The sequence below is a fragment of the Phodopus roborovskii genome, unplaced genomic scaffold, assembly GCF_943737965.1.
Source record: "Phodopus roborovskii unplaced genomic scaffold, PHOROB, whole genome shotgun sequence".
NCBI lineage: Eukaryota > Metazoa > Chordata > Mammalia > Rodentia > Cricetidae > Phodopus > Phodopus roborovskii.
The window spans coordinates 25300052-25317502 of NW_026126460.1; the positions used below are offsets into that span (position 1 = coordinate 25300052).

The following is a 17451-nucleotide window of genomic DNA, read 5'->3' on the forward strand; positions in this document are numbered from 1 at the left end:
TAAATTAACACATTATCTATAAGCAGTGTTTTAAAGACCTGCTAATGTACTACTTTCAAATTTAAGCATCTGACCAAAGTCAGCAGGGGAACTTTTTTCCTTATTGTATACCACAAGTAGAAAGATTCAGTGTCTGTCATATGCTTTGCTCACACACCACTGTTACTAAAGTTCTCCTGCCACTACACTCCCAAGCTTAAAGAACACATAGATGCATTTTGAAATTAAGAAAAAAAAAAAAAAAGGGGGGGGGGGTTAACTATTAATCTTGCCTATCAAACACTATACTTACTAGTGCCTTCGCAGTAAGATTTTAATGAACCCAATAGTGACATTAACCAATACATTATATAATAAAACACATTGATATATATTATATAAAAAATTAGCATTCTCTACCTAGCAAAAGTAGTTTTAGTCTTTAAAATCAAACTCCTAATAACAGACTTTAATATACTAACAAACTTGGCAAGACCATCTCCACTCATAATAAATAGTATAGGCGTTTCTAAGTAAGCACTAAAACCAGTTGATAATATTATTTAAAAATAAGCATTGCTTCTAAGATTATAAAAACCCATAAAGCATGATCCAGCCTCTTCAATGTGGCCACAAAAATTTTCCTAATGGACAGGTACAAACCAATTTGGAAGAAGGAAGCAACTCCATTTTTATTTGTTTGTAAATAAATTATCAAACTGTTTTTTTTTTTTTTTCTTTTTGGATTTGGTTTTCCAAGACAGGGTTTCTCTGTATTGCTTTGGGGCCTGTCCTGGAACTAGACTGGAATTGAACTCACAGAGATTCACCTGCCTCCCATTTGCTGGGATTAAAGGTGTGTGCTACCAACGCCCTGCCTATCAAACTCTATTTTAATACATGTCTAAGGCATTTATGAATTATTAAACTTTTCTAAGTGAATAGCAATTTTCTTATTTATTTATTTTTAACCAATATTTTCAGAGTGAAACTTGGTACTGTAATAAGACATCTTCTTGGACACCACTACATTTCCTCTGTAAAACAAAGTTACTGTTTAAGGAAGGGTATCTGGTTACTGGTATCTTACAGCTCTTTTTACATTTGTCAGTACTCGGTATTACTACAACACTTCATCATTAATTTGTTCCAATATAGCCTCCCTTTTAGAATTTAATTGGTGTGGGGTGGCATGTGATTTCTAACAATTTTACTTGCTTGAGGTCAGCTTTTACTTTCCTAATCAGTTAGACAAATATGCCATATGGAGTCACATATATTGTTAATATTTATTGTATTAGTAACTGACAGAAAAAAGCCTGTAAAGAGATTTCATTAATGATACAGTATCTATGAATTTATAGTAATTAAGTAAATAAAATAAAATCTTAAGGGTACTTCTAAGTTTAGGGTTTTTTTTTTAACCGTACAATTTTAAAGTAGAAATTTTTCTATTATCAATAAGCAGCTCATTGGTGTGTAAGGAACATGAAGTAGGGATTCTGAAAAGGTTTTTTAATTTTCATCCCCTCTCCAATAGGTTTTAGCCAAAATAGGTAAAAATGTTCAGATTAATTAACTATGTTGAATAATGTATGATTACCATAAAAGAGCATTTATCTCTATAATCATTGATTACCTGAAAAAATTCTGCAGACATTTCCAAAAAAGGAGCCTCAAAATCTTCCTCATAGACTGATCTTCCTTCGAGACCTAAAATCATTAACATCTGGCAAGCATTTCTTATTGCTCCTCTGTCAAAAGAAGTTTAATTAGTTGGTAATCAAATATATTAAAGACATGTAAAATATACAAAAGTTGAGAGAAATAACTTTGTAACATTAAGCTTTTATCAAAGTGCCCAGTTTCCATAGGAAACTCATTTATTAAGTATGGATATAGAATAATTTTAATCAAAAAGCACATCTTGACTATGCAGCTTTTTATCAAGTTACCCTTGTCATACAAAAATTTTAAAGAAAATATGCTTAAAATTTTTATTTACTTAAAAATACAGATGTAGTTCAATGGGATACAACTGGAAAGGAAAAGGTAAACAGGTAATTTAGTAAGTCAGACAGTAGGACAACCTATACCTAAAACCAAGGCAATACAGGATTAAAAAAAAAAAAAAAAAAAAAAAAAAAAAAAAATGGCTTTTGGGCAATCCTGATTAACACCAAGTTCAATCAGTAAGAATGTTGGCAGCATACTGATCCTCTGAAACCAGAGAAGGAAACTTATGTTTCAAGTGGTACTGCCATGTCAAGAAAAGCATAAGGTAAGACGTAGAAGTGGTTCTGGGTATTTTAGGCTACATTCAATAGACTCAAAAGTTAGACAAAAGCTCACCAAAGCACAATGGCATATGCCTATGATTCAGGCTTTTTGGGAGACTGGAGAGGAAATACCTGAGTTCAGAAGTCCAACATTGGTCTGTAAACATATTGAGACCCTGCTACTAAAATATGATGTTGTAGGCTACAGATGCAGCACCAGCGAGACCCTAGATTCAATTCTCAGGAATGCAAAGAAAACAAAATATTAAAAAAAAAAAAACAACAAAAATAAAAGGAGAAAAAACTTAAAAAAGAGTCCTTAAAGTGGGAGAAAAAAAATCTAAGAGACTAAAAGTTCATTACACACCAAAAAGAATCAAATGATAGTTTTGTTTCTCCCAAAATGGAAAACCAACTTATTTTTAAAAATAGAAAAGCTTAAGATGGTGTCCTTAAATTCTGGGTAACTAAAAACAGTGAAAGCCTTTGAAGATTTTAGTGAGTATTAACCATTGAAGTTTTTTAATTATGTTAATGTAATTATGATATATCAGTCAGTTCTTAACAAAAGTAAGTATAAATGGCATACCTGTCTACAACTTCTCCTTTCCGCTCTCTGGCAATCATATCCAATAAAGTTTGCCGAAGATGATCCCTAATACACCCATAACGTACAACTTGATCTCGAAAAATTATTAATCCCAAATTGTAGACATTTTCTACATTATTTTGTTGTACATATACACGGTCCTGCAGTTAAAACAAAATAATGTTAAGCAAAATTGATGTAAATATAAAATAATCACCACAACCTACAATACACATTATCTTAAGCACTTAAGAATTTCTAGAACCTCATAAATTATATAAAATTAAATCTTTACAATTTACCATGGTTACTAAACAAATTAAAAGAAAAATTGTCTACTATACAGCTACAAGTGGGTAAAATGGCAAGTTCTGGTAACTGTAACAAGTCCTGTTTCAACTACATCATAAGCCTATGGAGCATTATAAAATTATTATAAGGAGACATATACCAGAGAGCCAAAAAGTATAAAGAACACCCCAGAAACTTAAATGTAGCTATATAAAAGTAGTAATACTCATCTTTAACAAATGCTTGACATGTATGGCATCAAGTAAGACAAAGGCTGAAATTTGCAGCATGTGTTAAACTAGTTCACAAGATCTTCAAGTAAGAGTGGACAATAAGGTAAGACATACTGAAATATTTGTTGGGTGGGAATGCCAAGTGTTTTGGTTACTGCTTATTAGCACTGAGAAGGAATTCAGCCTGGAGGTAGGACAAGAGCATTTTCACAATTTACTCCAATAGGAACCTCCTTGTTACTATATTGTTGATTTTATATAATACAGTAATAATGTAGTTCTAACCATTTAAAATCCTTGTAAGATTTCTATGTTTTTGCAGATGTTTCCATGTTAATATAAAAAGACCCTTTATTAATCTTAAAAAGGGCCAGGACTTAAAAAGCCATCCCCAAAAGGCAGAATACATTAAGGACTAATTTTTCATGTTGTAATCTCAAAGTGCAGTTATGTTATGGCCAACATTAGTAACTACTGACTGCAAAAGTGCAAACAAACTGCTATCTTGTAACTTGCCTTTCAAATCCAAAATTCAGACATTTTAAATGTGAAATATTCTGAAAAGTATCTGTAAGTTCTATAAGTGAATATCCATTTCATCAGCATAAAGATAAACCATATTTTAAATCTATTTATAGTTCTCTCCTAGGAGTTATCCCTTGGCCAAGCATTTAACAGTAAACATGAACCTCCCCAGGCTTGTGAGGCAGACGGTGGGGTAAGAGTGGGAATCAAAAACATGGCTACCATCTCATGCTATCCTTTCACAGAACTGGGTAGGGAGTCACATCCTACTACTGACTTTGCTCATAGTTCACTTTACAAACCAACTTGCCAACACACCACCTATAATACAGTATCTGAGAAAGAATGGTTTTTCCATTCAGGCTATAAAGACTGGGTACATTAAAAAAAAAAAAAAAAGTACTACTTGTTTAAAAATACCAATTATGATGAAGAGATCTGTAAGAGTTGGGTAAAGAGATGCAGTCTATCTATACCTTTAATCAAGTGTTCTTAAGCCAAATGCCTTCCTCTAATAACTAATTAAGGCCTAGGGCTCCCTATTATTTCCAACAGATAAAAACGTTAAGGAATACTTGGCTCTACCTACAGACATTAAAGCTTCTACCATTTTAGCAAAATGCATCCTTTTCCCCCTCCCTGATGGCTCAATGCACCAAGACACCTGTTTACTAGGATCAAATTCAGAATACAAAATCATGTCTAAAGGCGCCAAAACACACTATGCCAAAGTATAGTTTTTGAAAAAGCTAACCTAAAAAAGAGTCAAGGAATACCTCCAAAAGTGGAACATATGATTTTATTACTCAAGAAATGGTATTAAAGTCATGCTACAGAAAAGCAAGTCAGGGTTAAGTGGCTATAGGCTCATAAAGTAATCAGTGTGCAAAATGAGGGAGAGTTCAGTTCTACTATCCCTATCTATTGTTCATTATAAACAATGTTTGCTTTCAAATTTAAACAGGTGTTGGGGGTGGAGTGAGGTTGACATACACCCATAAATCCAACACTCAGTAGGCTAAAGAAGGAGAATCCCAAGTTGTAGGTCAATTTGTGCTCTACAAAGAGAAACAGGTCATCTTTAAAAAGCAAACAAGCAAGCAAAAGGTGGGTTCCTGGAGATAGCCCACTGGGAAAGGGTACTCAAAACCAAGTCTAATCAATGACCCAAATTCCACTTCCAGGACAATACAGGTAGGAGAGAACCCACCTCTCCAAGTTTTCCTCTGACCTCCATACATATACAAAGTAAATGTAATAAAAAATTAAAAGCCCCAGAGGAAAGAAAAACAAGTAGAGTATTTAGGCACAAATTCTAAGATCAACCTTTGGATTATATACATGTAAGTCTGAAAACTTAGTTCTGTACAAAAGAATACTTGACTTCTTAAAAGATCAATAGTTCCACACTTTTAACAACTTACCAATACATTATTGAACCAGAGTAGTCATGTGTTAACTCACCTACACTTTCCTGGCTGACCTCACTATGGCTCAAGTTATAATGCTCTAAATATCTGTGAAAGTTGGTGGTTTAAGCTGTCAAGAGAGTTAATTAAACTCAATTTCTCACATGAGTATCTATAATGATGTTTTCATTCATTTCTTACAATAGGAATAAAAAACAAAAACATTTAAAAGATCTTTACAAATATTAAACAATTATCCTACTGTAAGCAAGAAATGAACGTTAAAAACTTAAACTCACGCTTTTATTAAAAAGCCCCCAACAACAATATATCCATAAACTAAGCACTCAGTAACTATCAGAACATGTTTGGACAGAACTCAAATAAGCCTAATCACAAGGTAATCGTCTTACCAAAAAGCAAATTTTCAAACAAGGTTCCTTTCAAGCCATGAAACAGACGTTTAAAAAGGCCTAAAACAATGGAGGCAGAAACAACAGTAAAAAGCCAGAGCACAAAAAAAGGTTCCACAGAAGCAGAAAAGAACTCTAATTAGCTTATAGTTTACAAAACGAACCAGGTATTTCATTTTGTACAAAGGGCACCAGGTAAGATATAAAGTAGTAAGCTGTATACTTAACCATGTGAATACACAGCACTACCTCCTGATAAACTTAGTAGGAAAGCATAGGATATATTACTAAAAAAAAGCTGGTGTGGAGACTTGGATACCTTAAACTCAATCATGGTTTCAACCACTGTAAAATGGGCTCCAATCTTTCACAAGGATGTAGAAAATTTTAAATAGCGTTCTAGGTGTTGAGAGGAGGAAAAAACCAAAACAAAATAAAACTTCATTCTAGCTGTTGAGGGGGGAGAAAATATCTTATAAATTGTCAACCAAAATACAAGATGAATGAAAACTGTATTTGTGTAGTTATATAAATTGTATCAAATCATACTAATACATACCATTCTCCACTGTAAAATTTTATAGTAAAAATGATACTAGGAAATAACCTCCATTAGACCCACGTGAGTTCAGAAGCCATGTATTCAAGTAATGTAATTCAGTGGTTAGGAATGCTGGGTCAGTGGCTGGAGAAATATTTGGCTTGGTGGTTAAGAGCACTCACTGGCTGCTCTTCCAGAGGATCCAAGTCAATTCCCAGAACCCACCCCATGGTGGCTCACAAGGGTCTGTAACTCCACTCCTGGGGATGTGATGCCCTCTTCTGCCCTTGGTAGGCACTGCACAAATTTGAGAAAGGGACATCCAAGGCAAAAAAAGAGCACTGATTCAAAGAGCTCAAAGCATTTCTTTTAATCAGTCCTATTTCTGTCACTTAATAAATATGACCTTCATATCTGTTTCCTTATTCATAAATAACATCTCCCTCCAATGGCAACAATTTGCACTATTTGACAATAGAAAGAACTGCCAAAGCTACCACTTACCCTTCAAATTTAAAAATAAAAACCCACTATTAAAATAAAAATTAAAGCTGGGTGTGGTGGTATATACCTTGAATCCCAACACTCATGAGGCAGAGGCAGGCCAGCCTTGGAGTTCTAGGACAGTCAGGGCTACACAAAGAAATTCAGCCTCTAAAAAACCCCAAATAAATAAAAACACAAAAAAAACTCAGAACAAAACAAAAGCAACAAGTAAGTAACAAACAGTAAGTGATGGTCAGGATGCAAAAGAAAACAGCATCAACATCTGTCAAAAAATTAAAACCAGAGGCTATGAATGAGCAGTTGTACTAGGTACACACCCAAAATATAGACTGCCGCGTCCTAGAGGGTATGTGCATTCCAATAGTTACAGCAGAAATTTCCACAAACTCTAAAAGTCACAATTAAAATGACCACTGGTGAGTGAATAGAACGACAAAATGTTTATCTATAAAACAAAGTATTATTCAGACTTTAAAAAACAAAGAAACATATTCCATAGCACAGAGGGGCTGGTGCTAAGTGAAAAAGAACAAATACTAAACTCCTCTACTTACACATGGTACCCACAGCAATCAGATTCACTGATGCAAGCAAAACTGGAGGAGAGGTTAGTAACAGGTAAGTAAACAGTTCCAGTTTTCTAAGAAGAATTCTACAGGATGTTGTTTGCCATAATCTTAAAGATCCAAACCACCACCACATCTCAGTGTTTAAAAACAACATGGCAATTTGGATCAAGAAAAGCAGGTACAATTAGCACTACATACTAGCACTAATACACTTACTGTCACTTAGTACCCCGAGAGATCAGACATAATATCACAGATTAGTATATCGGGGCTGGCTATCAAATACACAAAGGTTCTGAAGAAGAAGAAAAGAAACACACTCAGTCTGTCACAAGATGGCTACTTGAATGAATGTTGTTGACTGAGCACATCCATGTCAAGAACCCCAATCATGGGTCTCATGGGAACTGGCAAAGCTGCCTCTGCTTCAAGCGTGAAAGATGATAGTTTAACTATCAGCCACAGTTTCCTGCTCTGTGTGGGACAACTACAGCCTGAGACTTCTCCCCTACGAAGCAAGCTGAGATTAGCTAAACCACCACCTGCCTCCTCATTCAGCTGTGTACTATATACCCAGCTTCTCCATTCAATTTATACACAATGAAAGTGCTGAGTTTCTAGATGGCTGTTAGTGTGGGTCTCCATTAGCAAGCACAAACCTATTCCATTTCAGCTTTCTACAACTGTGTCGGTGTCCTTTCTGCATTCCCTTTTTGCCCTTAGGTTTCCAAAACTAAGCCATGTAGGATTTGGGCAGTTACTGACAGACAAAACAAAACCAAAATAAAACATCCCAAACACAATAGAACAAAGAGAACACAACACTGAGAGGCTAACTGGCAGACTTGTCAGTCTAAGAGTCAGGCATGGCAATATGCAAAATAGCGTGGCTAATACCTCAGGCTTTCAGCTGCTGAGATCTCAGAGGGGCTAGAGCCACCATGTAGAGAGCTATAGCCTAGAAAGAAGAAAAAGGACAAACTAAAAGTAGGTTATCACCAATAATTCTTCAAGTAGTTTCCACTACAACATGTTCCCCTATTTTGTCAGCCTACTAAAACAAAATTAAATTTTCTTTAGAAGGCATCATCTTGGCCTTCAGTTTTTCATATACAGTAACACCAGCATTCAATCTACAGCTATTAACGTTGCCCTCCCCCAACACAAAACAAGTAAGTCAGACTCCAATGTCTGAATACTACAATGGGGGGGGGGGGGGAGAGAAGAGGAGGCCTGAACACAGGAAGCCAGTGTTCAAAGACCCTTGCCTTACTCAGAAAATGGCTTTTTAAAAAACTTTGGGCTGGAGAGATGGCTCAGTGGTTAAGAGCACTGGCTGCTTTCCCAGAGGTCCTGAGTTCAATTTCCAGCAACCACATGGTGGCTCACAACCTGTAATGAGATCTGGTGCCCTCTTCTGGCATGCAGGCAGAAAATTGTATGTAAAAAAATAACAACAACAACAACAATAATAATACTTTAAGCCTGGCAAGGATGCTCACTGTAACAACAACAATAATAATAATACTTTAAGCCTGGCAAGGATGCTCACTGTAACTGCTATAGTAACCACTAAATTAACAATTGACTATATAAATCTTTAGCCAATGGGTTTAAAACAAAACCTAAAAGAGCAAATATAAAATTTGAAATATATTAATAATTACATTAAATGCAAATGAATATTCAGTATTTAAATGAAAATACTGTCTTATAACTGTGGTGTTAGTGCTGTCAACTGGGAAGTAGGCCGAGCCGGACCTGTTGGGGGGGGGGGGTGTAAGTTCACTGTGGGTCCTGGACTATGTGAACAAAGGAAGGAAACTAAGCAGACATACCCACTACCCACACAGCTCTATCTGCATCCAGACTGTGGATGTTAAGTAAGCAGCTGCTTCAAGCTCCTGCTACCTTGACTTCCTGCCACAGTGTACCTTGAACTGTGAGCTAAAGTAAACCTTCTTTTTTAAAATTAATTATGTATTGTGTATTGGTTTTTGCCTGTATAAGGGTTTCGGGTCCCCTGGAACTGTAGTTACAGGCAGTTATGAGCTGCCATGTATGTCCTGGGAATTAAACCCGGGTCCTCTAGGAGAACAGTCAGTGCTCTTAACTGCTAAGCCGTCTCTCCAGCCCCCAAGTAAACATTCTTGAAGCTGCTTTTGCCAGAGTATTTTATCACATCAATGGGAAAATAAACTAAGAGGGATGGGGTTATAAAGTATGCTACTACATTGGTACAAATGATAGACTTTAAAACAGAAAGATAGAAAGTGTAAGTTTGCCTCACAGAAGCACTAACATAAGAGCTAACAGCAGTATCAGAAAACGCAGGCTTATGATGTGGCAATGGACAGGACAGCCTATCTGCCAGGGTGTTTCAGAACTGAAGTGTTCCCATGATGGTTTTAAGAACTGCTCATAACTGATCTTAGAAAGTGACTTCTTCAGTGAGACTTTTATAATCACTTTCAACATGAAAACAATTTTCAATGTTTCCATAGCTTTAATCATTGTTCCCAAGTTAGGTATGGGAAAGAAGGGTTGACTGTTTAAAAGGATTTCTACATTAAGACATTGCCTAATTAAAGAGCAGGAACTTGAAAACAGGGCCAATCATTACTGAATCACAACACAAGTAAAACACTAGTTCAACTCTGGGTTTACCACCACTTCTATTAGAGACGATTTGTATGACTTACTAACATTCTAAGGTGAGACAGCGAAGTAGTGAAGACCACAGGCACAGAACGAAAAAGACTGGGAAGCAGCTCACTACTCTGGTTGTAGAGAAACTGAATGATCTTGCTAAATCAACCTAACCCCAATTAATTACTATGCCTTAAATTTCTTTATCCATAAAATGGAGAAAACAATATTCAAGTTATGAGCTAGGTATATAAAGTAAAGGCTAGAGAGAACTATATATAAGAGATATTTATTGTCATATACTCAGGGAAGTATTTTATTTTTATTGCTTAACTACTTTTAATGCTATAACTACTTAAAAACAACGACAAAACATATTTCATGAAGACTAAATCATGAAGTGCTTAAAAGAGTGCCTGGCCCACACTATGGACTATGAAAGTATAGTCAGCTATCCTTAACTGAGTAGATGTGTTGTTAGACAAGGTTGTTATCAATTTACTTTTAAGAGTTCCCACAGAAACTGTGATCCACTTAATACCAATCCAGCCACACTCCATTCTTCCTTTTCCCCATTCTGCAGATATAGTATATTGCTATTCACTTTCAGTATTAAATAGTTTAAAGCCTTAGTGCTTAAAGAACCCTGGAAATTTAGTGATCTAACCAACACATTCTTACCAGATTCTACATATGGCTTCATGCCCCTGCCATGAAAATAAAAGCAAGTCTTGTGTGGTACATAAACACACACATGCCTATTTCTAGGAGAGGATCCAGGAATTCCAACCATGCACTAAGAATTCTCTGGCTCCCAGAAAGTACCAGAGCTCTTATAGGATAATCTAGTTCATAGATTTGGAAAAACAGGCTCACCCAGAGGGTTAAATAAGTAATGAATGAATGACAAAACATGAACTAAAGCCAAGACTCTCTTAAATCATTATTAAGCATTTTTCTCACTGCTTCAAACTTCTCACATAAATTGGCAACACTCCACTCCAAAGTGAGCTTTATTCTATATGTGTGCTGTAAGCACAAGCCCTGCACAGTTTCAAACCAGACAAAAATCTCAGTACTGAACTGAGAAGGGCACACAAGTACCACTCTCAGCAAGACTATTTGCAATAACTATCTGCTAGGAAAAGGAAAATGAGTTTTCTTCAATGGAGTGTCACTTAGTTATACCAACCACACTCCAAGGGAAGACCCATGCCCAAGAGTAGATGGCCAACACAAAATATACTCCAGGATTTTATGTGCATTTTGCTTTGTTATTTTTTATCTTATTGGGTTTTTGTTTGTTTTGATTTGGTTTTCTTCTTTTAAGTGAAAAAGAATCTATGGGAGAACATGAAGTCAGGTGAGTAGATCTGGAAGGAATAAAAATATGATCAAAATGTATACAAAATAATAAAAAGGTTATAAATATAATACAAAATCCAGTTCTGAATACTCTAGTGAGATTCAGACAAAGCGGAAAGGGAAGTTACTGTGATCCATATGAGCCAAGCCCCTTCTGTTACTTGGAGGACCACAACAAAGTCACCTGGAAGAGTCTATCAATACTTCTTTCAAAGATCAACACAGAATGCATTTCTTGGGATTACTGGTCATGGTTTCTGAGCACATTTATGTATTTTTGTCTTCCTATTAATTCCTTTATCTACTCCCTAATCCCTTATGGTTTTTTTTTCATCCTCACCTATGCCTGTGTAAGAGGTCATGTTAAAAATGTTATATAGTGCATGATATTCTGCTTATAGGAGGAATGTAAAGATAGATTTCAGAATATTGTGGGTGGGGGGGAAGAAACCTGTGCTCTAGCCAATCATTTAGTTCTTCCCCCACAAAGATAGAAATGGTTTTCTATTCCTTTGACATTAATTCTAGTTGCAACATTTATAAATAAAATTCTCCCTATTTATTTCCATAGCATAAAGAAAAAAAAAAAAAACAGATGTTAATAGTTTACCATTAACACAAATAACTAAAACTATTAATATAACATTACTCTGGGAAACACTTAAATATGGCTAGGAATGTAGCTCAGTGGATAGAGTGACTATGATGCATTAAATCTTAGATTCCCTCCTCACTATCATAGGCATGATGACATACTCTTGCAACTCCGGAACCCAGGAAGTGGAGATAAGAGGATCAGAACTTCCCCATCATCTTCTGTCACACAATGAGTTTCAGGCTAATCTAAACTACATGAGATTTTGAACCAAATAAAAATTTCAAATCTTTTCCCAGTCATTAGTTTTCTGGATAATTCAAACTGAAAATGACCCCTCCATCAGCCCCAAACTACCTTAAATGCTACACATAAGGAAACAATGAATGTGGAGCTGCAGCCAAAGATCAAGCACTTAAGTATACTTACTCACAACACAAGACCTAGGTCCCAGCACCCATATAGTGAAGCACAAGAAACTGTAACTCCAGTTACAGGTGACCTGATAGATACTCTCTTTCGATCTCCAAGGGTAGCAGACAGGCACAAATATAGGCAAACTCACACATAAAAATAAATCTAAAACAAAAAAACCAACAAAACTAAAAAGTGAAAGAAAAACAGTGAATTTAACTAAAGCAGTTATAAACTCTAATACCTTCACCGAGGTAATACAAATAAATCCCACTCCTCCCAGTGAAGGCTGAAGGGTCTATGTGAAAGAGGGAGTGAAAAGATTTTATGAGCTAGATGACTTCAAGGGAACTTGCTTCCAGATACATGAAAGATGCATATCAAATGACAGTATGACAAGACCTGAATAAGCTCTAACCAGAAAAATAATCCCAACTCAGAAGAGAGGATGTAAGCATTAAGTCCCATCCCAAACTGGGGAGCTACTAGTATTTGATGGCTGCTAAGAGAGGAAAACTAAAGTCATCTTTAATGGTATATATGGATACACCAAATCATGGCATAGCCACAACTACTCACACCCAGGAATACTTGGCCAACACAGACTAGACTTTATACACACAGAACATGAAGTTGAGTGGATAAGGGAGGCGAGGGAGGATCTGCAAGAGTTGAGAAAGGGAATGACTATGATCAAAATATACTGTATAAAATTCTCAAAGAATAAAAATATAAAATAATATCTATTAATACTTCAAAAATTATTTCATATCAACCTATACACATTTTTTACTTTTAAAGTGTCATTTCTGATATGTTTTAATTAGAACGAGAACAGTATATATATTTAAAAAGTGTAAAACAGGAAAATGAAGGACATAAAGATAAAAATAGCTATGGAATAAAGATATTCTTTCTGAATCTAAAATAAGACTTTAATACGCATTTTGAAAAGGCAGTCAATTAAAAAAGATAATGTAATATACTGCTTGTATGTGCCTAGTTTGCACAAGGAGCTGCACTAGGTTTTATAATACACAATGGTTGTACAGGCATTCATTGTTCCTGTCCTCAGTTCAGGCTAGTAGATAAACCACACAATACAGTTAGGACAATAGTCCACCTTTTCTGAAGGTTTGCTTTCAGTGGCTCCAAATAATAAATGTAAAATTTTGGAAATAAATAATTCCTAAGTTTAAAACCATACAATGTTTCAAGGACAAGAAACCTCACCTTCTTACTCTGACCAGATTGAATCAATGCTCTGTCTAGAATTTCCATGCTGCACTAGCCAGCACCCTACCCCCAACCTCAAAGTAATTCTTTTATTCAAATAATTGTTATACAACATAATAGCTCCAAATTTCAGTAAGTAGTGGGATAGAGGTATACACCATAGTGATGGCTATAAATGTTGTCAAAGAACAGTTCTGAGTACAAACACAGCATATTTTTAACCAACAGGGCAAAACCCATCAGAGACCACTAATACAAACTGGCCATTTTCCTTCAGACAGGGTCTCATGTAGCCTAGGCTGGACTCTAACTCACTCTGTGACTGAAGATGATCTTCAACTCCTGATCCTCTTGACTTTGCCTTCCATGCAGGGATCATAGGTGGGTCACCACTAATTCCACCCCAGCTTTGACAAGAAATTTAAAAACATTAAGTCGGAACAAGGTCAGACTTTTTCAAAACAGAGGATATAAGAATTCTCAGAGAATTAAAGTGATATTTTTTGTACTCAGGAGGAAACAAACAAACAAACAAAACCTACAAATGAACAAACAAAAAAAATTCAAAGGAACACCTGTGAAAGATATGAAAAACAGAACAGAGTAATTCCTAGTAGATACTTTAAGACTAGTACATACATAAACATTTACTTCTACGATAGTTACATTAATTTCAAGAAAGAAATGCAAGAGGATTGGTTTTGGCTAATAGATAGAAACAGAAGAGGAAATCAGATTCTAGCAATGAAAGATGCAGGACAGAGAAATTAAGGAAATGTCAGGTTTCTGTATGGGCAACCAGAATGACAATTGTGAATTTACTTGGAGATGCCAAGTTTGAGTGCCTTTCAGACAATGAAGGGTGACAGCAACTAAACAGACAAATAAGCCCAACCTCTAAGAATACTGTTTTATATACAATTTTGGAACCATGTACAGAAGCACACAGAGCTGTAAAGAGTGAGTGGTGCAGTATGAGAAGAAAAACCAAAAGTCCAAGATGCCTTCATTTACAGAGGAGTAAAAGGAGGGTGTGGAGGAGGAGCAGCAGCTGAAAAGGAAACAGCAGAAGTAGGTGATACACAGTGCTGTGTCACAGTAACCAGGGCCCAACCTATTAAAAGAAAAGTGCAGCCAGCTGTGACAAATGCTGCTAAAAAGTAACAAAAAGGAGGATTTGTAGGGCTCTCTGTATTCAGAGATGTATAGCTCTTCCCTCCATGGTGATCCCAGTAAAGAAAAAATAGATCAAAAACTGAGGTAGAAACTTTACTGGGATGTATTTAAAGAGTAAATATAAAAGAGAGAGAGCAATTGTCTACATTTGCTAATGAGACACTTAGCTAATTTACCTGAGAGGCACATTAAGAACCCTGGGAGATGGTGGTCCATCAGAAAAACCTAGTTTAATTTTATTCTGAGCATGAGTGGCTTGAACATGCCCAACACTGATGAGATCATTTAAAAACTTAAGGGTACTGGCCAGTTAGTACGGTTTATGGTCCCTAATACAAACAAAACAAAAACAAGAAAAACAAAACAAAACAAAAAAACTGGCCTATAACAGAAGTAAATTCCTTCCAGGTGGGAAAAAAGAAAAGAAGTGCACACTGTACTATCAGGTCCTACCTGATACTTCATTTTCTGAGGGAGACACCAAAGTCTTTTACTAGGAAGGAAGCCAGAGGGTGGACTAGAAGAATGGAGAACAGCCAGGAGAACACTTTCACCATACAAAAGGAGTCTAAAACTTGGACAATGAAGAGGGCTACCAGGAGGCCTGTGACAGTGCACAAATCCTGGCTGACACTGCCCCATCTAGTATGTTTCCTCCAGCAGAGCACAGGTAAGTGTAGGATAAGTCACCAGATCTATCCAGCATTGTGCCACCTACCATATGGCTTGGCAAAAAATTAAAGGATTAGAAGAAATATTTATACTAGCTAATTTTTGCTGAGTTCATTACTATGGCCATGCTTTATATAAATGGTTCATATAAGCCTAATCACTACCCAACTGGTACCTTATTCATTTTAGAAAACACGTGACAGGAATTAATACACTGTTTGACATGGTCATGTAAGAAGCAGAGCCATATACAAACCTTGAGATTTTACTAATTTGAAAACAGAAATGAAGCAACTTTTAAAAATGAGTACACATAATTTAAAGATAGTTCATTAATAGATAATGAATGATAAAATTCCACCTCCAAGTGGCTTTATAACCGTTAGCCACTGGTACTGAATTTAAAGGTTCACTCCTGTTAAAACTGCAAAGAGAAAAGAGTAGCAAGCTTCCCTCACACTTGTGTCAGACATTTTGTTTTTATGTGCTATCTCATTTATCCTAAACACAAGGTGGATCCATAACCTCACAAAGAAAACAACACTAAGAAAGTGGTTACTTTGGTAGATCTCTTATTTCATCCTAGAAAAATACAGTGACTCTCCCTCACCCTTTTGCCACGAAGCCCTCACAAAATTAGAGGTAAAGGCTTGCTTGAAAAAATTCTAGTTGCTTGTTCTCACTGGAAATACTTTCCGAACATTGCTTTCTTCTATTAAATGAAGGAAACTAGGACAAGCCTTTGTTGTCACATTGCAGCTAAAGAACTGAAAATAAAACCCTTGAAGGGACTAAAGAGTTGAACTAAAATCCCTATGTGCAATTTTCTAACAACACTGACAGCAAGGGCTGGAGAGAGAGCTCACTGGTTAAGAGCACTGGCTGCTCTTCAGGACCTAGGCTCAATTCCCAGCACCCACACTGTGATTTTCAACTATATAACTCCTGCTCACAGAATTCAGTGCTCTTTCTCTGGCTTCCACAGGTACTGCACATACATGATATATAAACACACATGAAGGCAAAACACTCATGCATATAAGCAAAGAATAAAAAAAAAAACAGGAATAACAGGTTATCAGAACTTACTAATTCTGCAGTGATTCATCCTATAAACTTGCCAGTATTTTTTAACTGAGAGTAAAATCTGAGGCTAGGTGCATGCCTTTAAATTGAGTACTGAAGCAGACTCTGAGGTCAGCCTGGTCTACAGAATGAGTTCCAAGACAGCCAAGACTACAAAGAGAAGCCCTGCCTCAGAACTAAATATAAACAAGCAAACCAAAAAATGAAGGGGGGGGGGAGCGTGACGGCAAGAGAGTAAAACCCAAGGTTTCTCAAGCCATCTCACTAAACATTATTTTTTTTCTTGACTGACCAAAACTGAAAAACACCAATAAAGTGAATCTGGTTATATTTATGTATCTAATGAAGCTCATATCCTAAAACAAGAACAACTGTAGCAATACACTGCCCATAATTTACAAAAGAGATGGATGGCAGGCTATGAAGACTATAACTAAGAGAAATTGTATTAATAAGGCATCTTTGTTGCTGAAAATATTTATAATTAGGTTTCATACACGTAGAACATTCAGCTTTTAACTCATGCTGAAATTTAACTACCTTTATTTACCTCAAGGAAGAGATATTAAATAAAGCCTTTTAATACCTTTTATTTTGAAGCACAAGTATTAAATATTTTGGTTTATTTTTTCTTTTCTTCCTTTCATATGCATGCTGCCACCTTTGTATGCAGGTGCATGTAGCTGTCCAATTCTTCCTCCTCATTCTTCTGGAGACAGAGTCTCTCAACCAAACCCAGAATTTGCCAATATAGGCAGTATAGCTACTCTAGCTAGCCAGGATTTCTCTGGGGACCCTTAACTCCATCTTTCAAGGCTAGATATACAGATGAGTCACTGTATCTATTCAGCACTAGTATGTGTTCTGGGGATCCAAACCCCAGCCATATTACTTGCTTGGCAAGTGTTTAACCACTAAGCTGC

At 36.1% G+C, this 17451-nt stretch overlaps 1 protein-coding gene across 3 annotated transcripts in view; it reads right to left on the minus strand.

The window, feature by feature from the left end:
- The window catches only part of Cul3 (cullin 3), a 74215-nt gene that overhangs the window by 21338 nt on the left and 35426 nt on the right, over positions 1–17451 (minus strand). For all 3 annotated transcript variants that reach the window (XM_051190552.1, XM_051190553.1, XM_051190554.1), the window contains 2 exons: positions 2848–3008; positions 1619–1733 (listed from right to left, as the gene is read on the minus strand). In XM_051190552.1, the coding sequence (XP_051046509.1) occupies positions 1619–1733; positions 2848–3008 (276 nt within the window). The remainder of the gene's footprint in view (positions 1–1618; positions 1734–2847; positions 3009–17451) is intronic.